Below are 27,967 nucleotides of genomic sequence, written 5' to 3'. Positions count from 1 at the left end.
CTGGTAATACACTTGCTTGTAATCACAATGATTTTAATTTTTAAGTTTAACACAAAGGTTATTGAATAGAGTTACACCACAAATAGGGATGGACGGGTCTCAAAATTTTGGGAAATTTTAAATCTCGTTCTACGAGACAAGATTCTATTTTGGTCAAGATTTTTTTTTGAGACAAGATTGCAATTTTTTTTTATTTTTAAATTTAAATAAAATTTTAAATTAAAATAAAACGCCTGCAGAAAGTCAATGCAGTACCCGCAATACAGGAGCGTGTTGATGTTGCGTTTCTTTTGTGAAGGCATTTTTATTTAGTTATTAATTCTTTACATGGAAATACAGTATTGCTTCAATTGTTTTATAATTTTTTTTGACATAGCAAATGATGAGAAGTTTTGTTAGTGTAAGCAGCGTGAGACATGTTTTACTACTGTAAACATAGCCAAAATAAGTCACTCCAAAATCATTCTAAAAATAACACAAGACTGAAAAATTGTTACTTGATACTTAACTAGTAATACTGTTGTTTTAGTCTTATAAATTTGATATTTTTCAAATTTGAACTATATACTAACTGATATCTCCATTTTTGCTATGCCTAAGAGTTATTTTTAATAAGCTAGGCCTTATTAATATTTGTTTTATATACTTATGTTTTTATTAATGTATTTTAATAAAAGATTTAAAATATGTTTGTCTATTATTATTTTTTTTTTATTCAATTAGTTTGTAAATCAGTAGGTATTTAAAAATTTTAAAAAAATCAGGTTAAAATTTGGAACGTGCATTTCCTGTTATGTATGAGAAGGGAAATCCCGTCTCGATCTGGTCTCGTAATTTTATGAGAAATAAAAAATCCCGTCTTGTCTTGAACTAAAAATCTAATCTCGTCCATCCCTAACCACAAATAAACATGTTTTACACTTGACAGAAGGATGTCTTTAATATCAGTAAAATTAAAGTTTGGTTACCGCAACAAGATTGTCCTGGACTTCTCTTGTCAGCAAGTGGCTTTTGATGGATGCCATAATATCTCTGAAGTCCAGGGCCGAGATGAAGCCAGACCCTTCTTTGTCAAACTGGCGGAATGCTTCTGTCGCACATTCTTCATGAAAATCCTGAAAAATGCGGCAGAATTTGAAATGGTGTGTCTTTATTGTCAACAACTCTAAAGGGAAAGTAAAATTATAAGGCAACATTGACTTAATACATAAGATAAAACGCATACATAAAATTACTGATATTATGCATGCAAGCTTTGATGCTCAAATAAATTAAGAATGAGAAAATGGGGAGATTGACAATGTTGTGCCTTCAAGGAAACATTTTCTGTAAGCCCCTAGTATAAAGCTGATTTTACAACCCTTATCTACTAATTTAGTATATAAAGCGATATGTACATAAACATTAAAGGTAAAAAAATTATAACAGTTTTATCCATTATTGAATCTATTAAAAATTAAAATGAATAAGCAATTTTGTTTATTCGTAATATTGGAATGTAAAAGCAAACATTTCATTTTAGAGGTTAAACAAATAAAAACTAATGTTAATTATTAAAGTTCACTATTAGAAAATAAATTATTAGTCAATATGAAATTATTTAACCTTTTACAAAACAAATTCTAAGAGTATGTTTCAAAACAACAAACACAGACTATTTTTGTGAGATAAACATCACTGTTATTCCATCATATCAACTTTATATAAAATAACTCACTTTATTCTTAACAGTATCCATATCACATATAAAAGTAAAAAAAACCTTAACTAATAATACTGAGCAACAGCTAACACAAATGTTCAAGCTGAACTGAGAAACAAATGCGGTAGAGGAGGGTTTAAATGTAATGAGTATTACATCATTGAGATGCAAGATAGGTAGCTTTGAGTCATTGACTTGAGATAAATATTGGATATGTAACTCGGTGCATGTTTACTTAAGACATTACATGCTATCTCAGAAGTTTTATCTCATCAAATGATGAAACTTGTATCATTTTCTGATGAGAGTTTAACGTTAATAATTACATTTGAAACTATTTGGACACAAAAACTTATCAGGGTAAACAAAGACGCTTTGTGGCTTCATAATAGTTTCAAAAATCAATAACCTATGGGTACCTATTTTTTACAATAAAGTAATATTTAATGGGTGATTTTAAACATTAAAACTAGCCAATGTTTTGGCCTTAACTATTGTAATTACAATTCAATTATTTTTTCTATTTGTTAATTTTAGAAAATAGTCTTAATGTTTTTGTAAATGTTTATAAAAATGTATTGATAACATTTAAATAATGGCTTTGGTTCTACACAAAAATAAAAATAGAAGTTTGCAGTCTAATTTAAATCTACAAACCAAATTGACATTGGCGAGATAAATGTACCGTATTATTATTACAAACTATAAGAGATCAATTCAGAGCATAAAACTTTTACACTATGTACAGTAAACTTATATACTAAAAAAGTTTTCCAAAATTTATGACAGCTAGCCTGGCCATACTACTGGACCGAATTACTTGCGGTTGGTACCGAATGAAAGATATTTTCCTGTAGATGTGCAGAATCCTTTTATAAATTAAAATAAGCTCAAAAATAAGCACAAAAAATGGATTTAAAAAATTAACATGGGTCTTATGGGTTGCAATGTTGGTGAAGAAATAACAACAAAATATAAACAGAAAATCAAAACAAATGGAAATTTCAATCACATGTTTTATTTACAGCGTGGGGTGAAAATAGAGATGTTTGGACAATACATACTTTTGGTTGAGTTTTAGACCACGGAGCGAGCTCTCGTTTAGTTCTAAAATATATTTAAAATGCATTAGACTCCCACTACTTCAGACACATTCAACCGAGACCTTGTTTGAACTAAGAAAAGTCAGAACTACAACGAGTTACTACAAATATGAATAAATATATTTTTATGAGCGAAGTACTTTATTTAAGTTTTTCTACGCTTTAGCCTGGGATTGTTTTGTTTTCATTACTTTAGACTAGACTAAGTGGTTGGGGTATGTCACTTAGATAAAATCCATTTGTGGTTGGCATGATTTGAACCCGGCACCTCCAGGACCGTAGTCCCGCGCTCTACCACTTAACCAGCTCGCTCTCCATCCTGTACAGTACTACAGAAATATAGCAAGTAGGCTACTAACACAGCAAAGACATATGTACATACTAAACAGTGTTAGACAAACAGTTTGTAATTGTTTGCAAGGCTATATACAAAGTCACTTGTGTGTGTGTGTGTGAGAGAGAGAGAGAGCGTGAGTCACCAAAATTTTGCTGCCCGAACGGGAAGGAGTCTACTGCACATATTTATTTTTTAGGACTAGTTGCGGAAAACAGACTTTGGAATTTTAGTACATACTACAAAATACTACAGTATTTAGCACTTACATGAAGAAACTGACTAAACTCAGCATAGCTGATCACTCTCTTCTTATCTTTACCAAAATACAAACTGATGAAGTTGTTGTCGACACGCAAAGGCATTCTCTGGTATAGTTCGGTTTTGCTCATCACCTCCAAGAACTCCTCTGCAACATAAAAGTTAACATAATGATCATCACATAATAATTCAGTGTTTGCATGATAGAGTAGAGCACAGTGACTATTTCACAAAACAAAAACAAAATGTGTAGCCATCTCTACTTAACATAACTTTGTGGGCAAAATATTGAATTTTATATTAATAGGATTTATATTATAATAACAAATAACTTCTTCAAAGCATGTTGGTAAATTCATGAAATCATCTTTCATAGCTCACAGCTGGCTTAGTCTTAGTATTGAACAATGAGGGTTTCAATTTTGTTCAAGCTGTTGCGTGTTTACACAAATATATAAATATATTATAATCATAGATGTGGTTCTCTTATAGGTCTTTTATAAATTAAATTCTTTGTTTCCCTCTAAAATAATATTTCCCTAATATGGTTCTACAAAATCACCATTATGGGAAAGTTGGCAATCTTGCCATTTTGTAAACCTTATTTGTTTAACATTTCTGGAAAAATTATAAGTTATAAACAGCAGTTAAGACAGAAAAGTAATTCACAATTTTAAATATTGAATAATCACAAATGATTCATTCAATGTAAAATATTTTGGTTTTCTCTCAGTGTCTTGCAGGATGGTAAGATTCTTGAATTTAAAAAATCACTTCAACAATCTGTAGAAGAAGCCAGCTGAATTCTAATGAATAAGAAATTAAATCAAAATTACCACTTTAAAACATACTTACTGAAAGATATCATCCCATTTCCATTAATGTCAAACAGTTGAAAGGCTGTTTTATAGAGGGCATCAGGTACACAGAGTAATCCTTCAAAGGCCTGGAACTCGGCAAATGAAATGAGGCTGCAAAAACAAAAGCATACTTGTTAGATATCATTGATGAGTATCAATACTTAGTCACTTTACTAATCACTAAGTGTTATTTCAGCTGGTCTCAATAAAAGAACAATTGAGATTGGATACCAGTTACAGATTTCTAATCTATTCATTGGGCAATGTTAGTTTATTTTTTATTTTTATTTTTAATTTTTAATTTATTTTTTATTTGAATAGATTGATCAATCAAGAAACTAATACGGTAAACATTTAATAAATATTTGGGAATTTCACTATTTGAATAAATATTGAGAAACATTAAGAAGTGAAATAAACCATTGCATGATATTAAACCGTTCTAGTAATGATTTTTATAAAATGTAAACTGACCCATCTTTGCTAGTGTCGACGATGCCAGCCAGCAGTTTGATGCTCTGATCATTTCCACTGCCAGGAAAAAGTCCAAGAAAGTCTTGAACAAACTCTTTTGCAGACATGAATCGTTCGCCATTCTTTTCTGTGTGAGCATACTGTAAAATTGAAACACAAAAGTACATGTACAGCAATGAATGGTTCAGACCATAATTTTGACAGTGATATGCAGGTAAACTGTTTAAATAATAAAAGTTGTAATTATTAAATCATTGAAACACTGCGAAAAAATCCAATACAGTAATGATTACGATAAATAAAGCAAAAGTATAAAAAGTAAGTTAAATAAGAGATTCCTAAAGTTTTTAATGTATATTATTTATAGATACTGTTAAGAAAACTTGTTTTGTATTTTCTCAATGCAGCCATCAAGAACTTGCATGATACCAAGCTTTTATTTTAGAAGCAGAGTTATGTACAGAGGATCAATATGAGGATACAACTCAGTTTACCATTTTCTTCAAAACTTCATATCAAGGTATAAAAGCAATTCTCTAAGCGATCCTAAAAGTTCTTTTGTTTTTTTGATCATCTATATAACTGCAATGTCTTACCTTATTGAATATTTCTTGTAATCTTTCAGTGCTTACTCGTTTTGGATAGCCAGTGGATGAACCCTGAAACAAAAAGAAATATCTTGGAATACTGTAGTTTTAAACATCTTATCTTGAAAAATTAACTTATTAAAACGTTTTTATTAGCTCGCTTTCTTGTCTGTTCGGTACAAATTAAGCTATCGATCGAACATCCCAATGAGCTAGAGACTTGAAACTTGAAACATAGCTTACAAATGGATGACAATGCAATATTAAATAATTTTATTTTCATATTTCCCTTGGGCTACGCCCCATGGGCTTCCAAAATTTAAATGATTACATTTTGGATGAATGTAAATATATCAATTAAAGTCAGCTGTAAATACTTTAATTTGACTGTTTGTTCAAAGAGCAGAGGTTAAGAAGTACAGGTTCTGCTCCTGAGGGATTCTAAAGTTTTATGATTATGAGAATAGTAGCTACAACATGTGATTACAGTTAAAAAGGTTTGGTTATGTATTAATAAGTCACAAAATATATGTTTAACATATTTACATATTTACACATTAAAGACTAAAAAATATAAAATAATTTTAAAATATTTTTTTTTTAATACCACGTTTTTAAACACACTAAAAAGTAGAAAATAGTTTATAAATATGTGGGGAGAATAAATAATTAATTGTAAGATTTAAAACGAAAAACGTAGGGCGCATGTAATAGATAATAATAATACAATAGGTTAAGATAATCGTAAATTAGCCATTGCAAGTGCCCCACGTTTTTCGTTTTAAATCTTACAAGTATTTATAGCTTATTTATAGCTATATATTTATAAATTATTTTCTACTTTTTTGTGCGTTTAAAACATGGTATTTAAAAAAAAATATTATTTATAAATTATTTTAATTTAAGATTTTAAAAATCTTTTGTTGTTTGTTTAAAACTAAAAAAACTTTTACAAATTATAGTAAGCTATGTGAATAAACGTGGTAAATAAAAAATAACTTGCTTCTTTTGACCTTGTAACAGGATTACTCGACATTCAGTCAAAACTAGTTTTTACATCGAGCGGCCATCTCCAAATTAAGTCCTTGTTCTACTTTTTAAACTCAAAATAACAGAGAAACTTAATGGGTTTCATTAGTACATCTGTGAGTATGAGGTTTACAGGCAGAAATAAGTTAATTAACCAGCTTATTCATAATTAAATGCAATTCAAGGCAACGGAACTAAATGGTTAGCTGCATCGCTCTGAATGGCACTTCCCCGCACAGGATGTGACAAGGCACTGCCTCAAAAAAGAAAATGTTGCTCAAGTGATGATCCAAAATAATATGCAAGCTCAGGGGATGCTCCGAAATATTGAGCAAGCCCAGGGAAGATTCAAAAATATGTTTCGGAGCAGTGCTAGGATCTCAAACTACAAACTATCAGGACCAATGACCCCTTCTCTTTTTTTACATCCTTTGCCATCTCTCTAGTTCCCTACTCAGATAGACGGTAGTAATGTACACAAGAAAAAACAATAAATAATACACATCAATTTTCCTTTGAACGATTTTATTAAAACTTCCATAAATTGATACATCTTTTATCTGGACATGTATGCGTCTTACAGGCAGTGTTGTAGTGGGGTGAGATGGGGAAGGTGTGGGAACACCGTTCCAACCTATATATTGGTATGCTACCCATATAGTTTTTGCGACAATCGTGAGCTTTCCCGCACGGAAAAATTTTCAACTACACCACTGCATACAGTAAAGAGAGTAGCTAGTTCTAGCTTAAAATGGTAATGGAGATTTCCAACCTCTAACTCATGCCTCTAAGGAAGAAAACAAGCTAGAATTTTAACTAAGAACTTTAACTAAGAATTTTAACATTGATAATTATTTATCTTGTATAATCTAATTTATGTGCTTCTTGAAGAAAAATCATCGCTGCAGCCTAGAGGAAAATTCTTACTTTTGACAAGATATATGATATTAACAACATTTACTGTACTTATACTATACAAAAAATCCATACAATATGAGATACAGATTCATGTAAAATACAGTAGGTTGAGGTTTTAGCCATTAGCTTGACCAAGAACAACAAGCCCAGTAAATTGTACAGTATTATCTGGAATTTGGATGGCTGCGATTCTTTAAGCTGTGGTCTTGGTTTGAGCGAGTGTGGAAAGTTATTAGTTTTTCACACCGCTGGGTTTCTTTTATTAATATTTTCTTTAATTCTTGATTAAAAAACTGGCGATAAATTTAACATGGGGATGAAATGTCTAGTTGTATTAATAGTCCAAGATACTACCATAATCCAAGATGTTAGCATGAGCTAACATTTGAACGGAAATATTATCTTTCTTGTACAGAGTATGAATGATACCAGGTTTGGGTCAATTATTAATTGCAGTGTTGATATATTATAAATAAATGGTAGATTAAAAATTATCCAGTTCCATAATAACTAGTCAGTAGTCAAGCTCAACAAATATGATATCTTGAATCAAGCCTTTTATAAGATAAGATTAGCCTTCAGTCACTGAAAACACAAATTAACTACATTCCAATCCATGGGATCTTGACAGAAATTATTGATAGAGATAAAACTATTCTATCATGGTTTCTAGCCTAGGTATGAAAGCAGCATTTTCTGGGGTGCGCAATAATTCAATTTCGGATGAAGTGCTTTAAGGTCTCGACCTGCCCCTGTTAGGTAAGATAAGATAAGATAGATATGAAATAAATTCAAGGGGTAATCTCTGGGTCTATAGCTTACCTGATTACTATCCGATAAGACATTTGAATCGTTTAATCCATTTAAAAAATGAAACTATTTATTTAAAATGGTAGGCTAAATAAACCTTTAAAATTTTGCTAACCTCAAACAATTACAAAACCTACACAAAATATTGAGGAAAAGGAATATGTGTTGGAATTTACATTTAAAATAAAAACCTTCCATCAGTTAGGGTTAGAGAAGTGTAATAATTGTTAAAAATCTCTCGAATGTTAATAAATGGTTGTGCTAAGATGATTTTCACTTATTATTACTATAACATTAGCTTTAAGATTTAAGGCAATGTTTAAAAATATAAATGTCTACAAATAACAGATCTAGTATTGGATATTGAAATATTTGAAATAAATTATTTTAAAATCCAATTGAGTCCAAAAATTGAAAAATACGAAAAAGGTAAAATATACAAAATTATTTTCTGTCTGTTAAGGGATTTTAACTTATTATACAGCTGACTGACTACCGTTATATGTAGATTTTACATACTAAGCTAAATGTTTCAAATAGCCAATAGAAGTGATGCGGAAAATAAAGTAAACAAAAAAGTAAGATAACATTTTATATGCAAAGGTTAAAATATGCAAATTTATAAATCCAATCCAGAATAGAAACTATTTATGGATAGTGAATTATTTAAATTAATTTTGTTCAAGATAATTCATTGTAAAAGCTTATAGGCCTAATGTATTGGGTCGATAATTTTTTTAACAGCATTTTATTGCACCAATAACCTCCGCTATGCACCTGGTAAAAGCATACATCACCTTATCATCAAACACCATAAAGACTAAGCTAGTAATATAGCCTGTATACAAATAAGTTTAGGGATTTGTCTTTGTAGAGACACTAGAGACTATAATATGGAGGGAAGTGGGGAGGGAGGCAACAATGTGACCAATATTGACATTGGACATTGGGACATTGGGGCATTGAAAGCATATTTTCATAGAAACACAGAACATAAAGGGGTTCTCCAAGTCATTTGAACCAATTACACCCCGAGCACAACCATTTGATCGGTCTTGTACTGGTAAACCCTTGTGGTTGAAATTTGTCATAAAAAGGTAAAGACAATCTGTTTTAACAGCATGCATTTAAAAAATAAACAAGTTTACGTTAAAATGGCTTGAGATGTAGATGAGCTTAACTTTCTTAACTTGAAATTATAAATGTAAACAAATAACCAACTGATAACTAGAAGGAACATTACCAGTACAAATTGTCAAAAGTACAAGCTTATAAAGCTCTAAAAATAACTTGTTATAAGAAACCCTAGATACACGAAACTTGGCTGTATGTCCAAACACGGAACATTTGAAAATGATTGAAATATCACAAACCATTATATGTGTTATTTTTTATGGTTTCACTTCTTTAGATAGCACCCGGAAATTCAGATGGATTAGATCACTTTCTACAATCACAGCAACATCGTGAAATTAGTGATCATATGATGAAACGTTATGGCTATCTCCTTTGATCACAGCAACATCGTCGCTATATCCTAAGATCACGGCAACGTCGTGGCCATCTCTGACAAATAGGGCATCATTGTAATATTACTAAATACCCCCACCCCAGCCACTAAATATTCCTGTAAAATTGTAAGATTTGCCTCCAATTAAAATATCTTTTTTTTACGAGTAATTAGGTTTGCTGCTACAGGGAAGTAAAAGCTTTTTATAATTGTAATGTTTATAGCTTAGTATAAAACTAACAAAAATGCCAAAATGTCATTAAAATATAAATGTTTATTTATTCTCCATAAAAATATCATAGGAATTTTTAATTTAACATTTTTTGAATTTTCTCTGTAACCGTTAGGCATACAATGCGCTTTAATATTCTAAACTATTTATTTTATAAGCTCTACAAAATGGTTTAGAAAGAAATTTCAAAATTATGTTTTAGAAAAATTGGTTTTCCTCATTTTTGACCCTAAAAACATAAAATTTATAAATTTCTTTCATAAAACCCTGTTTCCATAGTCCGGTCATACCAGTTCGCGAACTCGTTTGAAGAAAGGTAGGTTTAAACGTTCGTAGTGAATTTCATTAAATTCGGATAGATAATATTTGCTAGCGTGAATTATAATGCATTATAATTTTTGTCCGCTGTTCCTGCTTTGTTTTATTCCAGCAGCCGGCAGTTTTTTTTTATTACTCATTTAGCTAATTATATATATAGGTACTGAGCTAGCTGTACTTAAGCAAAGATTTATTTTTACTGTGAACATAATTCAATAAAAATCTAAATTAATCTGTGATATATTAAAATAATTTTAAATTATAATAGTCAAACCTTAATATAACGAATTTTAAAGGACTAAACAAGATATCCTACACTCATCCTTCACTCATATTTGGGTTAAAATACGCACATAGTGGTGTCCCCATCTTAAATAATTGATAATTGATAATTGATATTGGTTATCAAGGAATATTGAGGTATGTCAATTTGAGGTTGGATGGACCATGAATTTGCCAAAGGAAGTTAACATGAGATAAGATAAACCTACTCATGTTACATTTATATCTAACAGCACAACTTTGCTTTAACATTTTACCTGACCATCTTAAAACTATGGAAAATTCTGTTTGTTTACCACTGTTACAATGACTCGTGTGACAAGATTAGTTATGGGAACCCGTGTCCATTTAACTTTACTGTACAGCGGTTCTTGTTATATACAGACTTATTTAAGTATTTAAAGGGTAAATACTTATATTATTAGTTCATCAAGACAAAAACAGACGATGTACGATGTAGTTTAAAACAAATAACATTTAAAAAATTACTACTGCCTTATTATTTACAAAATCTTCTAAATTTATTTTACGTTCTTCTTGTATATAGAGAAGAAATCAATGCATTTTACCTAATATACAAATATCACACCATAAAATTTATTATAAGAAATCACAAATTAATTTAAATTGATTGACACTTAGATACTTTAAATAATTGCTTAAAAAATCAAAATTTTACGAGGAAAAAAATCTTAAAACATTCAAAGTACCGCTGTATGAATTCAGGTTATTTCACTAATATTGACCCCTAATTTATTTGACAGTAAAAAGAAGAGCAGCAGTTAAAAATAAATCCAAACAATGTTAAATAAAAAACACTTGCCTCCATAACACTGTTATCCATGGTGCAACAAAATCACAAGAACATACAGTAATTAAAACTTGTTATTAAAAAAGTGAAAAAGTGTTTGTTAAAAAACTAGTGACTAGTGGAGAACACATATTATTGGGATGGGGAAGAGTTGATCCTGTTGTCTATTTTGGCAGTACATGTGGTAGGTAGTGGGATGGTGAGGGGGGGGTTTCAAGGTCAACAGCTGATTATCAGGTGATATCAAGTATGTTATATCACTCTCCCCACCAAACTGTCATCTTAATGTCATCTATTAACTTCGTGGCCTTTGACCTTGCTTGTTTTTTCAGACTAAATTGGAAATGAGATGTTATAAGCATGGATTAACTGATACTTCATTCATTCACCTTTAGCAAATGTCTTTCATTTCTCAGAATACTAATGAGACACATCATTTGCAGAAATCTCCTTTACAATAACAAACATATTTTTCTACCTACCCTGTATTATTAAATGTTATTTTCCTTTACACTTTAAATGTTGATTCTGACTTAAATCAATTAAAATCTTGATCAGTTACATAGTGATGAAATCAAAATTGTACATCATTCACAATCTAAAATTAACTTAACTCTTAGTTATAAAATTTTACATTATAATCATTATTAATAAAAGTGGGTACTTTGTCAGATATTTGTTAGAGGAGACAGCTGATATGTGAAAGTAACTGACAAAAGAAAATATTTTCAGGTGCAGTCACTTATATAAAATAGTTCTATAAGATTCTGAGAAAACGTTCAAAGTGTTTAAATAATTTTTGTTTTATTGGTATAATTTTAAATGGATATTGTGTTATTTTGGTGACATAATTATTATAGAATGGTAATAACACACAGCACTCTTAACACTGACATTACAGAAAACTTTATTCAGAAGCTTGTCCTTTGACTTCCGATAGGAATGGGGAAAATCACCAAAAATATTTCCAACTTACGAGTGATAGGAGGTTCAACAGCTATTGCATCATCTCCAACTAACCATCAATAAGATTCCTTGGCCCTACATAAATTTGAAACTGTAAATAAAAATCAAGTTTCAAACTTTGTGAACAATAAATTTAAAATCATAAAATGTACTAAAATTTTAAAACACAAAATGTATATTCGTAATAATTTTTGTACGCAAGAATGCTAAGCCAACAAAACTTAATGAATACATATATAACAAAGTACTGTTCAAACTACTGAGCTATGAGCTTTGATCTATACAATTAGAATATTGATTAACTACCAACTTTTACCAACTCTACAAGCACACTAAAATGTATAACTTTCACAACATATGTTTACAAGTTAAAATAATATCATAAGGTAGCCTAAGCGTAACGTATTCTCAGAGATATTTAGCATCAGAGACGTAACATCAGAGATGTAGTCACAGAGAGATTAGAGTGATATAGCATTAGAGCCAAACAGCACTAGTGTCACAACAAAGTAATAGTTACACGCAAGCAGCAATTGCAATGTTTCTCTGTTGACCAAATAGAATTGCTGGAAATAAACAACCAGCCCCCCCCCCCCCCCCCACAAAAACAAAACAAGAAACAGTACAATCAAATAGCAAGCCTATAATGCGCTTATACATTGATGGTTGTTTTTTTTACTGTTATGAATAAAGAATCTGGAAGACTATGGAATAAAGATCGATTTAATATTGCTGCTCACATTTTCACACAATTCTGTTTTTATAGTATTGTCATTTTTGAAAACTTGTAACTGTCATTTCAAACGGGCTTTAACTTATGAAATTATGATCTCGACAAACAACTTAATTTTGGGTTCTTTGTAGACCCACTCTAAGCAAACAACTTTTCCGGTGCTTGAAAAGAAGAAAAAAATGGGAATGGAGATGGGTAAGGCATGTGGCTAAAGAGGCAATGGAGTGGAACCTGGCTATAAGCAGGAGAGTGGAATTAAATTAAATGAAAATTAAATTAAATTTCAAATTTATTTATTTAAGAGGTGAAGTCAGGACTTGCAAGTCCTCTCTACCTCTCTGAGAGTGGAAAGACCAAGACAAACGTGGAAAAGGACGTTGGTTGAGGACTGAAGGAGAAAGGGAAAACTGGGAAAGCATCAAGAGGGAAGCAACCAATAATGTCCAATGGAGGCCCTATGCTCCAGGAGGAGTCAACGGGATTAAGTCAAGTCTATTTGGAAAGAAGAAAACTGATTTAAGCAGCCAAGTCTCGGGTTGGCAGGCAGTGTCGAGTTTTGAGTGAAAACATTTAGCCTCAGACTTCTGTTTTGGCTTGTCTCGCAAGTTTTCCATTTATGTTTCAGTATCAATATATAATTTTTTTTCTAATCTAGACAATCTACTTGATTTTCACTTAGTTCCTGATATTAAATAATACATTTTAAAGACACTATAATTTCGTATTGGATGATTGAGAACACCTAGCAACTGAAACATGTAATATTTATTTGAACATATTTGAATTCTCCTGTTTAAGGTTTACTGCAATGAGGGTATTTATGTTTTTCTATGAGAATACTGCTAAAGAAACACAGACCATTTGCTACATTATGCATTTAAAACATTACGTTCCACACTACAAGACAAATAAAAACATAGTTGGATTCAAACTATTTTTAACAACTTGACAAAATTCCAAACTGCTCATTGTAAACTACCTTTTGTTTAATCTAAGTACCACAGTAGCTGTAGTAAAAGTAGGCCTACGTTCACAATAGAACAAGAGTTGAAGGTTGTCATTTTATTAATTTTTATGTTTTGAGACAGGGTTGTCATTTAAATGTATAGTTTGATCCACACTCCGAGAGAATAACATTGGCTAAATGAATGCTTAAGGTTTTTTCTATGAGGAACAAAATAATTTTGATTTGAATACATGTCAGACAAAAATGATCACAATGCATTATCTATTAATAACCAATCTATAATGGTGATAGCTCCATTTGTACTCTGTAATTTGATACACTACCAATCTTGAGACTCCAATCATTAATTATGACACATTTTTTCTTCAAGAATCAACTATGGGATAACTGTGAGGGGATCAGCTAGTTAAGAGAAAATGAAATCTTTGTCCCTCAACCAATACATAATTTCAGATTATTCAAAAGCAATTGTTATTCAAGATTTGTTGAACAAAAATGTATTATATATTTAAATGGTTGTCTTTTTAAGTACCATTTGTGAATGATATAAAACATTTATGGTAAAAAATAGAGTAAAAAGCCCAAAAACAAATTTTTGGAGAACACAATCTCAAACAAACCCTTTTCCATGGTCAAACTGGGCTAATTTAATAAATCATTCAAATCTAGATGATAATTTGAATGTTTAATTTAAATTTTTAATTGAATCCTCAAACGTAAACAACAGTTTAAACGAACAGTTTTTCTCAGGAAATCTATAACATAAAAAGTGCAATGGTCCCAGACCTTCGTCTTACCAAAACTACTCATTTGTTACATTTTCAAAAAGAAGTAGGCAAGTAGGCAAAGTAGGCCTATTTCTAAATTTTTTAATATACTTTCTTTAGGGGACCCATGTACATGTTTTTGTCTACTGTACTTAATTTTAACATAGCAAAGTTAATGAACTCACTGTTAATTGAATAGGGGAAAATTTGCACTTTAATCAAATCTGTCCATCCCTCAACACAGATTTGACTCCTGTTACATAACATAACACAGTTCACTTTAATATTGATGCAAAATTATGTGCTTTCAGTTATGTTTCTATAATAAAACACTTCAGAAACTAGATTATTGTCTTTAAATGGGGCTTAACTAATTTAACTGTTGAAAATTGTAGAAAACATTGTAATTCCGTTTACAAGGCTAATGTGTCCCAAAAAATGTCAAAATAAAACTGTGAAAATAAATTTAAAAAATTAACTCTCTCACAATGTTACTTTGAATAACATGTGATTTGATTTTTAAGAAATTAATGGCTTCACTATTAGTAACCTAAAATCGTGCATGATAAAACTTCAAGTTGTAACTGTATTTACCTTTGACTTATTTCTCATGTCTTAGCTCCTACTAAATATACAATATGAAAACTGTTTCACAAATTCGGTACAAGATGAATTACACAATTACGTTACGATACACATCTTCCCACAAATTAAAATCACAATTGTCAGCTCCTACATTAGTTACTGAATGTAGAAAAGGAAAGATACAACAATTGTATCAGCACTCTTTGAACTTTAACCCAACATTTGGGTTGATAACAAACTTGATTTTGTTCCTGTTCGTTCAAGCAATAATTGGTTGAGAATTTGTATCATTTTTTTTTTAATTTAACAAACTACACTATGGTATGATTATAAAAGGGCTATGAAATAATATCAGAATATGTCCTAATTAAATGTAGTTCAAGTTTTATTATACATAGACATTTAAGCTTATAGATATGTTAAACTTTGAAGTAGTCATATTTAAAATATTTACATGCACATTTTGAGTAAGAGTTTCATAATCTCCTGTTTTATTTATTTTCTACTACATATTGATTAAAAAAGTTTGTTGATAAATGTTGTGTTATATAATGAAAGGTCGTGTATTTTACATTATTAATAGCATCTAGTAAGTGTAGTCATGATTGCTAATAAAATAAAATGCAACAACAGTTATACAAATTATCGATGGTGAAAGGGTTTTTAAAAAAAATCACTGAGTGCTTTAGCCTAGTTAGTAAAACAAGTTTTTTTTCAGTAACAGATAAAATAAAATATTGAATAACTCAAACTGAGATATAAGGTAATGCAATTATATCGTTTAACAAAAGCTCAGTTTTTACAATATCTATTACAAATGTTTTTAAATTTAAGAAAATATAATACTTTTAAATATGTACATTAGCTACGCGGGTCCTTTTCAAGATAGCCTACTGTAACTTTCTTCTTTCTTCAAGGAACATTTAAAATGTTCAAAAACTGAATAATTCAAACTGACATAAGAGGAATGCAACTATGCATATCTTTTAACAAGAGCTCAGGTTTTTAAAACAATATTATCATATTATATAATATTTGGCTACTTTAGAAATAAGTACCTACTTAAAAATCTCTATATTGTTAATATTTCACAAAATAATCAATAAGTGTGAGTGGAAGTACTTTGGCACTGAAAAATCAAGTACCAAAAGTTCGGTGGTTATCATATAACTATACTCATGATCAAGTATGAAGAATGTCACGCTCGCGCAACAAATTATACTCTCAAAAACTTTCTGCTAACAGACAATTAAGAATCTGAAATAAATTAAATGTTTATTCTTTGTTATTAAGTTTAAGATACTTCAAGCTTCCATCATTATTACAAGCTAGTTCATGTAAAGACAAATCTATGTCTTATAAATAACTGCTTCTTATGATGTTTTGCCAAGAGTAGTTTTGCGTCATCATGCCAATAATCCTATTTGATAAGACCTAAGAGATAAGAGAGAGTGTGTATGTATAATGATCTGGGAGGTCAAGTGGCACTTTTAATGGTTATGACAATTATTAAAATGCCATTAATGATACTGCCGAGATAAGTAGCTGCAGAAAAGTTTAAAGTTAAAAACTGTCTTGAAAAACCAACTTTTTAAAAAAACAATTTATTGTTAAGTACACAGAAACTGAGCAAAAATGAATTTCATTCAGTGGTATGCGATATAATTAATACATTTTTATAGTAGTAAGTTGTTCCACTAAAATTTAACTTTTGTCTATAACCTCTTATAATGGGATTTAATTAAGCAACCATAAGAAATAAAGAAATGTATTTTAGAAAGTTAAAAAAAGAATATTGACGAATATATGATTGTCATTGGACTGAACTTGGTCAAACGGAGAGTTAGTCAAATCTTTACATGATTCTAGGAAAGAATGCAATCCAAATAATTGCTGCAGTTTACAAGTACTATCCATGAATTTCAACATTAAAGACGGTTTTTGTTGTTCAAAATTATCAATGGAACCTCCAACTTAGTTAAAACAGTCCAATATTAGAAGTATTAAGTAGATAGAAAGCAATTGTGTTTGGATTTATATCTTTGAACATGATGTTTCAAAAACAAAGATTTAGTTGAATATACCTAGTCAAATTTATCTATTTTCCTAATGTTCATTTGTTTAAGGGGTAGTTATAATACTTGAAAAAACTTATTACTACTAAATACCCCTGCCGCAACAAACCTACAGACTAAGTGAATTTCCATTTTCCTTAATGGATTTCCACTAAGATCCATTTAAATAACATTAGGTTGAACGAGTACCTAGGTTTGCTGCTACAGAGAGCATAATAAAGTGTGTTTTTGTTAAAATATTAATAGTTTAGTATAACAAAACAGTTTAGGGCCTTTTAGGGACTATTGTAACAAAACGTCATTAGCCTATGTAGATTTTTGATTTGTTTCATTATAAGCTTTGAACTCTATAATTCAAAAATGACAGTTTTTTGTGCAACTCATTTTATTTGATGACGATTTACCATTTTAGCAAAACTTCACTATCCTATGTAGCTTTTATATTTGTTGAGTTATAAACTGGTTTTGAAAAATCAGTTTTTTTTACTTACTTTCAGCTAAAAACAAAAATAAAAAAGAACTGTGGCATTAATGCGGCGTTTGAGCTATTTAAAGAAAAATATAATAATTTTAACCATCGTCTTTGCTATAGACCAGGCGTCGCAAATATGAGACATTACAAAAGGTTATCAAAAATATAAAAAAAAGAATATATTATTTTACAAACACAATTGCAGCGTATTAAAAAGTAAATGATAACTGTTTACAGATTTTTGCCCGTGGTCTGCGTACGTACTGTTGCCGAGTGACAGCCGGTCTATGTATAAGATTAAAATGTATACCTCGGTTCGACGCTTGGTAGCGAACCTGTTAAACCCTGTTCCCATGGTCTGATCATGCTAGCTCGCAAACTCATTTAAGTTTATGGAACGCCCTACACCTTCAAGCCAAATTTCATCAAAATTGGACCAAAATTAAGCTGCTCAAGTTATTGTGTTCCACAGACACGCACATAAATACAGGGTGTCCAAAAAGGCCTGGGATCCCCAATTCCTCAGGAGGACGGCCCACTAGGAATCAGAAGAAAATCTTAAAAGTAAGCATAGGTTGATATGCATATAAAATAAAAGGTCTTTATTAGTAGAACACAATGTCGCAGGCCCAAACTCAAAAGAAAAACCAGTCCAAAATGATAGCGATTCAAAGATGCATTGAATTTGCGATGATGTTTCGCTACCTCCTCAGGAGAGCACCCACTAGAAGTCGGTAGAATTCCAAACCGTATGCATAGGTCGATATGCACATCAAGGGCTTTATTGTACACTATAGCCAGGGAAAGGATTTCTCAGCCACCCGATTAAGGATACTAATGCAATTTACCTTTTTATTAACTTTGATTATAGCTAGAGTAAGAAATTCGTATGTTTAAGTTGTGACCGGTTTTAGAATAAAAATTTACGTAGTTAAAAGAGTATTTTGCTGTAGATTACTGATCGTTTTCTTACACACCAACACATTTTAACCATGCCAAACTAAAAGATCAACCCATTGTAAACTACAGCAACTTTTTTTACTACGTAAACTATCGTAGTGTAAAAACCAAGAGAGAAACTAAGATTTTGAATATAACTTGCTCTGAGAGTCTCTCATTCAGGTCGCCGGAATTTTATCCCCCTCGAATTTTACCCCCTGAGCAGAGCTGACGTCACTATGAGTCATCTGAGCACTCTCAATTTTGTTCACGGGCGTAATTCTACCCCTGCGGATTTGGGAGTCTAATGAAAATAGACAGAGGGTATTAAATTAGATTAGCAATAAAAGCCATAATTTTACCCCCTCTGTATAAAGCAGTGGCTACACTTGCCCGATTCGGTCCGGTCCTCCAAAATGCGGAACAATGCTTCTCATATTTTTAAATGGAGGCGGCTACACCTGTTCGCTCCGCTCCGCTCTGAACCGATTCGGCGCAGAACAATCCTCCAGGGAGCATTCATTCGCATTTTGGCGGAAGCATTCGGAGCGGACCAGACCAAATCGGACAAGTGTAGCCACCTACTCCCGAAATTCGGATGAGGATCGGGGGTTCCGTGAACGCTCGGCTATTTCTGGCATCACATGGTTTCCTCGTGGAAGAGTGTAATCATTGAACAGATACTTTTTTTAGGTTATGTTATTGTTTACTTTTTTTAGGTTATGTTATTGTTTACTTGCATAGCTATCCTGTATCATAGCACAGAAAACATACTACTATAACCCAGAATGCCAACCGCATGGTAAAAAGCGTTGAGTACTTTGAGAGAGCTTTGCCTGTCAATTTGTAGGCAGCGCCACCAGCGCTTGCTGAGTGCATAGCAACGCTGGTGGCGCTGCCTACGAATTGACAGGCAAAGCTCTCTCAAAGTACTCAACGCTTTTTACCATGCGGTTGGCATTCTGGGTTATAGTAGTATGTTTTCTGTGATCATAGTTAGTTATCCTGCAGTGCATGGCTAATCCATGTTTACTTGTTGTGGTGTTCCCTGTTGTTATTGTACGTTAATTCCGAGCAGCATGGATGATGAACTACTATGAACGAAGCCTTAATTTTCTGTGTACCGGTACGAAAGGACAAAGAAATATATGACTGCCCTGATCATCATTAAATGAATAATGTCCAGAGGTTTAATGTGTGGCAGGAGGTAGCGACAAAGCTAAATTGCCCTGGTAAGTAATATACTAAATACCATAAGTTTGGATGTAATTGTCATATAATAACTTTATCATAGAATTTTTATTTTTGCGTTTTCACTAAAAAAGTTTAAGAACTTGCTTAAAATTAAGTATTTTACATTCAGTAAGTTACAGATGATATTATCAAGTTTTTGCAGACATATTAATTAATCAAGGTGTGTCTTGCCGTATATCAAAACAAAACAACAAAAAATTTTCTTCTAGCCAGACCGGCCCGGACTGGACCGAAACGAATTGTACAACTTTAGTCACCCCTCATAAATTCGGGCTAGACCGAACCGAACCGGACCAGACCAAATCGGGCAAGTGTAGCCACTGCTTTACTAGGTTCTAGGCAACTAAGGATGTATGGCCTGGATTTTTACCCCCGGAATTCAAGCAAATCTAATTTCACATTAGCAGCACAACTATGTGCTAGTTTTGATTTAGGTCTATTTTTTCTAGATTGTGTAATTGATAATGGAGTTAAGATTCCACAACCTTGCTGTATCAATCTAATTTGCGCCCGAATGATAAAAAGTGTTAAGCATATGACAATAATTGTTTAAGTGATATTTTTCAATAAAACAATAGGATAACTTGAGTTAGTACTATCGGTACATGTTTTAAAACTGTTTTGATATTTTGTTTGCAAACTTAATTATTGGCCTACAACATTTAATATAAACAGTGGTAAATAATAGGTTACCGGTAACTGATTAAACATCTTTCTATAAAGACACAAATTTTGTACAAAATTAATTATTCACACCAAATTCTATAACTTATCTGGATAGGGGGTAAAATTACGGGGGGGGGGGGGGGGGGAATCTGGACCGTACATTTTTAGATAAACTCATGAAGGGGGTAAAATTCCGGCCAGTTTACTCTAGGTTTTATAATTTAATTTGTTTTGATTAAATTCACAACCGTGAAAAGATGTGGCAGGTTGTGCAACTCAAGTGTTTGCGGCCAGAATTTTACCACCTAGGCTGTGACATCAGTTTTGCTCAGGGGTTAAATGAGCAAATCTTAAGTCCATTTGCTCGTGTTGCTCGTGTAGTATTTTGCAGTGTTTTCCTAGTGTTTTAATTGGATAAAAGTTTTCTAGAGATAACATAAACTAACAACTTGGTTCATTGTAGCCTAAACTTTACCTTACAGTACCTAACCTAATCCAACCTGCCTTCAAAGGACTTAATGCAGTCACGAATCAAGATAAAGGACTAGCCTACCTCCCATCCTAACATGCCTGACATCAAAAGGAATTTTCCAACGGTTAGAAGTTTGGTTATATTGGATTAGGTTTGAACAGATTAGGACCAGTCTTTTATTTGAGTGCACCATGTATTTGAGGCTTTCCCCCACCCAAAACCCCCGATTCCCATCAGCCCCCTACAAAATGGTAAGGGGTAGGATGGGTTAAAAATGATTTGGCCCTATATTTTAGTTGCACTATGCTATAAGTTACATTTGTAGCGGTACTGGGCTCATAGGATCGATTTGAGGCTCAATTAAAGTCAGAGATTTCTTGTGCGTGCTACCATTCTAAGTCAGAATATTTTATTTTACTTAACTAAATAACTGAGCCAAGCCACATCTATATCACAGCCATTTTGATGATCTAAATTTAGTAATGCATTCTACCAATTAAACTAATAAATAAGAATAAGCTAAAAAACTCCTTTCGCGCCTTATGGGCCCGAAAGGTACTGTTAACTCAGTTTACATAATGGAATATTTAATTGACGATAGAATCCTTAACCCCTTAGTCCCCCCCCCCCATACTGAAAAGAATTAGGCTAGAACATGATTTTTAAATAACTAATGATTTAGCTTAATACTATAACTTATCGATTTCATTCCCGTTCCTCGATGATGTGAACACTCCGGGGACTCCAGGCAACGACTGACCTCCTTCTACCCCTTCCCTACTCCCTCCAGTGATCGCGACTAAAGCGGATTGAACCGGTTGATAGCAGCACTGCTGTGACGCGAGCGTCACACATTTTAGGTCTTATTTTAAGTTAAGTATTTTTGTCAAAATCACTAAAAAATGTTATGTGGCCGTAATTTAGAAATTTACCTAAAAGGCATATATACAATTAGAAAGACATTTTAAAAATCCAAGCCATAACATAGCAAATTAACATAGCAAGCGCATTTAATTTAGCACTTGACAATATACACACCGACTTACAGGTTAGGCCTAGGTCTTATGACTAAGTTTATCCTCATAAAAAGTTAAGGTATAATCTAGTTATCATCTAGCATTAAAAAAATTGCTATAGCATTTTCAAAAACATTAAAAACCAAACAAATATCTTATACATCTTACCTCCAAACAATGTGCTTCAGTAAAAAACAAAGAATAGAATTCCTTGACCATTCCTGGGACGGACATCTGAGAATAAAAAACAAATTAATTAATTAATTGACCTTTAGAAATATATAATATTAAATAACTCTATAACATAATAGTATATTAGAAATAACTAGGCAATAATATATTAATTTCGATTTAGAAAGAAACATACCAATATCGAACTAATAATTAATTGAACTTACCTACACAGCAGAGACGTCAATTGAAAACAACTACAGCCAGCAGAAGCTAACTACGTTCAATTCAATTCAATTGAATACGGAACTCAGCTGACTTGATTTGGCGCAGTATGTAGCCCTATGGTAAATACTCAAACAAACTTATTTAACTTTGACAGAGGCCTAGTACTATATAAAATCTCACCTGCAAACAAAGGTCTTAGTTATTACAATTTCTTAAAAATAAAAAGTATAATTTTATAGTCAGGGGTGCCCACAAGGGGGGGCTGTGACGCAGACTGCGTCATTGAAATTCTTGGGGGGGGGGCTCAAAAAATTCAAATGGGGGTGGCAAAAGCTAATTGCAACAGTGTTCAACGTGACGACAATCCAAAATATATTACGAAGTCACCAGATAGTAAGTGGATTAATTAATGACAATGGTTATATTATTGAATTCAATTAGTTAAAATAGGATTTTAGGATAGTTTAGGATTCGTGTAGGAAGTTATTATTTAAGATTAGCAAGACGTGAGGTCTAAGAGGGAGGGCACGGAATAGCTCAACTGCTGTGATAGATAAAATATAACGCGTGGTACAGACACGTCCAGCTACACCGCGACTTAGCACAGAACGCTTTGTTGACATAAAGCTCGTTAAAATACAATCAAGTAGCATAGGCTACCATACTTTACACTATTGTGTAGATACAGATACTAGATTACCTGAGTTAAATAGTGAGAGCGGGGGGTAATGCAAAATACGGTTAATCCAATATATTATAAAAACAGATGACAAACTCATTAAAACGCTGTAAACAGCCATTAACGTCACGATTATCATTTTTATAAACAAAATTCAATATGGCACAATCATTATTATTGTGCAATAACATTATTATTGTAAATTTCATATCATTTATCTTGGTTCAGTTGTACAAACGGAAACGTTTAAAATTATAGCTAATCACCAGCTCTAATTACTAAGCAGCATAATTACTCTACTAATCACCAGCCAAACATTGCATTGCTATAAATAACGTAAATATTAAATGGACCTTTAGAGAGTGTTATAAGATACTGGTCATGATAGACAGATAGGCTATCAATAGGTGCTGTATCACAGCATAGGAATTGATAGATAAGTAATAAAAAGGTGTAAAATTATATTTAGAGATAATTAAAACACTCTTAAAAAAGAATGTAACGAGAACAATCTTGTTATTCTTTTTCTTTTTTAGGTTTCTCTTCAATTCATACACAAATTCAACAAGTCGCCATATTTAGGCCTACTCATTGGCCAATCACAGCCTTACTAAAGTTATGGTAACTAATCACTCAATCACAGTTTACTAAGCATTATACCGTCATCGATTCCCCATGCTGTTGTATCTGAAATCTGTTGTAACATAGCGCACAGCAGACAGAAGTGTAAAACGGAGCAGACGATTGTTGGCGCAAGCGTTGTTTCCATTTCATTTTCATCAAAGGAGCTGTGATGTTTCTAAAGGGAGGGACAGGGGATCGTTATATCGAGAAAAGACGCTGACAATTCGTTAAGCAGAGGTTACGAACGCTATATGGATATTCTGGCAATAGAAAATTCCTTAAATTGAGGTGACTTATAAAACTCTAATTTTATTTATATAGAAAGATAAGTTTTCCAGTCCTGTACAACACTGATTCACGGTATTTTCCCTGTAATCAAAATTTAAGTACAACTTGATACACACATAATCTCCGGTTCCCGACCTGGATGATGGCTAGTTATTTAATTTAATTTACAGTTACATATTAGTACCCGTGATAAATCAAACCCACCAATCAAACCGTGTAAGCCAAAGCCACACACGGTTATTAATCTCACTTGGTTTTGGATTTGCTTACAAACGTGATCGTAAATGGTTACAAACGTGATCGGAAATGGTTAGGGCCTACACAGTATTCGTAAACAACATTTATGTAAACATATCAGTGACAGCTAGGAAAAGGAATCTTTATCAAAACAGCTGTTCGTAATTTCATATATGACGTGTTCTCTTAACAGATTATTAGTAATTCATAAATTAATGACGTATGTAGTAAACATGGAGAAAATAAACTAGAAAAATCACACAAAATTGTGTTTTTGATCGTCCGTTATTTTATTTCCAAAATAGTGAGGCCATATTTTAATGGCTATAAGGACTCTCTTGCCAATCCTGTGGATACAATTAAACCATTAGAATCATAATCGGTACTCTAGTTTTCTTTAGAGAAGGCTGCATAAAATGCCTTCTGGGCCGTGACAGACGGACACAAATTGAGATAAGACATGTTTCAACTTCTTCAATGTATAAAACATAAATAACCCAAAATATGTATAATTCTGAGCAATGTACAGACAAACCTATAACTTTATTCATATCAACTGGGTTTGAATTTTAAATATCTAAAAAAATTATACAACTTCTTTTATAGTTTTACAAATAGTGCTGGGCGGGGGAATAATGTTTCTCATTTGTTGTGTACATCATTTATGGTGGGGGGGGGCTGTTGCTCAATTGGGGGTGGGGGGTGCGTCATGAGTCTAGGGGGGGATGGGCACCCCTGTTATAGTTATCAAACAGTAAGAACCTATTGTAAATAAACCATGATTTATTACATAAATACATTTAACAGAGACTTTTTGATAGGTACATTTTTATGGCCTATGGCACGTACTTACATTTCTTCTTAAAATACCGTATCAAGCTTTTTAAACAGCTGTGGCAGCATCGCTGAATGCTCAAAGTGTTTGATTGTTCTGCTAGCTTTAATGACTTTGATTGAACTTTATTGGGGTTGTGGACTGTGACTGTAGATACTTGGTTTAAAATCACCTCAATAGTCAATTTTAATTTTTTTATTCTTGCCTTTTTACTCCTCGTATTGGTTTTTACATTGTATTAATTAGAATCATTTTTACTTTTATTTGTTGATTTTTTTCCCCGACGGTTTATGCCAGTATACAAAAATGGATACAATGTTAACAAGATGACTAACATTCATACAACAGTGGAAATTGGTAACAAGAACATAATAAAATGAATAACAACAAGAATAACAATAACTTGAATAATAATAACAAAAACATTTGAACAAAAGTAACAAAAGGAATAACGATAAAGATATAATGAAACTCAGCAGTAAATTGTTTTGGATAAATTAATACAATGTGATCTGGCAAGCAATGACATTTAACGAAAACATAAAATAAAGTGGTGTAGGCAACAACAACAAGAATGATTTAATTGCCTAGAAGTTGTAAAAGTTGAGATTCTACTGTAGTGACTAGAATTATTACTTTAGCAGGGAGTTGACCTTTCCTCCGAACGTGGACAATGAGTCGTGAAAGTAGACCATGTGATTTGCGACATCACTCCCAGTACCTACGTATAGAAGTCTCGATAGTCCACTATTTGATGCAAAGTAGGTGGGTTGGTAGCGTCTGCAGAATATCGTTTTGGAACGGGTCCCTGTCGGGCGATGTGCAAGTGGATACCGCAGAGTGTAGATCCGAACAGTCCAAGAGGCTATGAGTCATTGACCAACATATTAAAAAGTGTCAGTAGATCTGAGTGTTGCCACCTCACATGTAAACGAATGAGGCAAAAAAAGAGATTCAGCTTCTTTAAGCCACATTCTTTCTCATCTACATTTATCTAATCCAATCTATCTAAATCCAATCCAATCTAATCTTATAAAACTAACAATATTGATAAACATTAACAAAATAAAACAATAAAGATTAAAATAAACAAATAGGTGTAACAACATTACATTATTTGTATTTGTAACTATTCGTATTGAAATGTATTTCCCTAACACACAATCACACACACATACACCCTCTGCTGCACCCAGGCCTAACCCACGCCATCCCGCCACGCCACGGCCATCCGGTTAAGGTAAAATTCTAAGGTAATAGGCTGTCAGAAGGACATTCTGATCGGAGAAATGTGATAGTTGCCTTAAAAGGTAGATGCCAGACCCCACTCTCATGCATACATTGTCGACATGGTCATGAAATCAGCGGTTTTTGTCTAATATTAGACCAAGGAATTTTACGCTGTCTGAAGACTCAATTTCTACATCGTCTAGAAGGATGTTTGTAGAAGGATTGCCTTTGATTGAAAAACTGAGCAATTCAGTTTTGTTGGGATTGAGGTTCAGTAAATTGGAGTCAAACCACTGCTTAATATTATTTGCATCAGTAAAAGATTTTATTTCAAATTCCTCGGCAGTTGAGCTAGACAGGGCCAAAGACGTATCATCCGCAAAAAGGTAGACCTCCTCAGCCTCAAAACTTGAATGCAATTCATTTACATAAATCAAGAACAGTACAGGCCCAAGGACAGATCTCTGGGGAACCCCACAAGTGATGATGTCCGAGAGGAGACAACGGGTCGAGCACACCCACAACTGTCAACTCCTCTAACCTCAAGAAACTGCTCCCTCTTACGGAGATGTAAGGAGAACCACTCCTGTGCCAGCCTTCTCGCCTCAATGGAATTCAGTTTAATGTGAAGTAATTCGTGGTTTACTGTATCTAAGGCCTCGCTTGGATCAAAGAAAAGCCTTAAGCATTTTCTCCTGAGTCTAGAGCCCGTAATTCATCTCCAATTAGTCTACTCTTCCACTTCGACTGTATTGGAACTATCGCTGGAATTAACAGCATTAATTTTCTGCTTGTGATTCTAGATTCCACTCTTTTCAACATGAGGTTTGAGATGCTAAGAGGCCGGCTCGTATACCTGATACTTCCGTTTTTATATAAACAATATCCCTTGAGATTTCTTCAATTTTATTCATATTACCCATTAGGGCACCTAATTTTGACAATACAACAGTCATTTGGGAGGAGAGTTGAAGACTCTTTGGAATCGATGCAGTCATAGTTCTGGAACAAAACCAGAGTTCCGTGCTAACCAGAAACTAACACTTAACTCACTGATACTCCAAACTCTGACTTTGTCATGGCCATGCAGCTTCTGTGGAACCATCGCTGCCATTTTCCATCACATTCCACGCCTTCGTCAGAATCTAGGACAGCCTGATACATGTAGGACAAGTGGTGGTGGATATTGAAGTATTGAACATTATTGTCGTTATAAGACGTTTAATATGCTTGATATTGTTACGATGCCAGTTGAGTGATAAAGCGGTAGCAATGGCTTTTCGATTCTCTACTGTTATCCACCCACAAAATTTTCTCAACGTAATAATGTTGAATAGGCAGAGTATTTTGCATACAGTAATAATGATTATGTTTAACGATAAAGTATAGAAGGCTCTGGATAATTTCTGTCAGTTTCGTCTGTTTGGTTCAATTCCACTATTCCGAAGTGGCATGGCAATGGCAAACAAATAGGGCAATACGGTTGGAACGTTGGAAACTGGGAACTGGTTACAACACGTGTAGTAAGCTCG

General features: G+C 32.6%; 1 protein-coding gene across 3 annotated transcripts in view; it reads right to left on the bottom strand.

The window, feature by feature from the left end:
• Positions 1-22,598, bottom strand: part of LOC128998094 (calcium-binding mitochondrial carrier protein Aralar1-like) — a 44,544-nt gene extending 21,946 nt beyond the window's left edge. The window contains exons 1-7 of one of the 3 annotated variants that reach the window (XM_054424087.1): positions 22,542-22,598; positions 22,312-22,377; positions 5,331-5,393; positions 4,735-4,874; positions 4,256-4,371; positions 3,409-3,548; positions 969-1,115 (exon numbers count right to left, since the gene is read on the bottom strand). In XM_054424087.1, the coding sequence (XP_054280062.1) occupies positions 969-1,115; positions 3,409-3,548; positions 4,256-4,371; positions 4,735-4,874; positions 5,331-5,393; positions 22,312-22,377 (672 nt within the window). In that variant the 5' untranslated portion in view covers positions 22,542-22,598. Of the gene's footprint in view, positions 1-968; positions 1,116-3,408; positions 3,549-4,255; positions 4,372-4,734; positions 4,875-5,330; positions 5,394-11,243; positions 11,397-15,258; positions 15,400-22,311; positions 22,378-22,541 lie in introns of those variants that run through there. The other 2 variants (XM_054424089.1, XM_054424088.1) reach the window with 2 other exon arrangements.
• Between the last annotated feature and the right edge of the window lie 5,369 nt (positions 22,599-27,967).

Source organism: Macrosteles quadrilineatus, unplaced genomic scaffold, assembly GCF_028750875.1.
Source record: "Macrosteles quadrilineatus isolate MER2022 unplaced genomic scaffold, UCM_ALF_1.0 Scaffold_7__1_contigs__length_78375512, whole genome shotgun sequence".
NCBI lineage: Eukaryota > Metazoa > Arthropoda > Insecta > Hemiptera > Cicadellidae > Macrosteles > Macrosteles quadrilineatus.
Note: the sequence above shows the minus strand (reverse complement) of the source record. Positions and strands in the feature narration are given on the sequence as shown.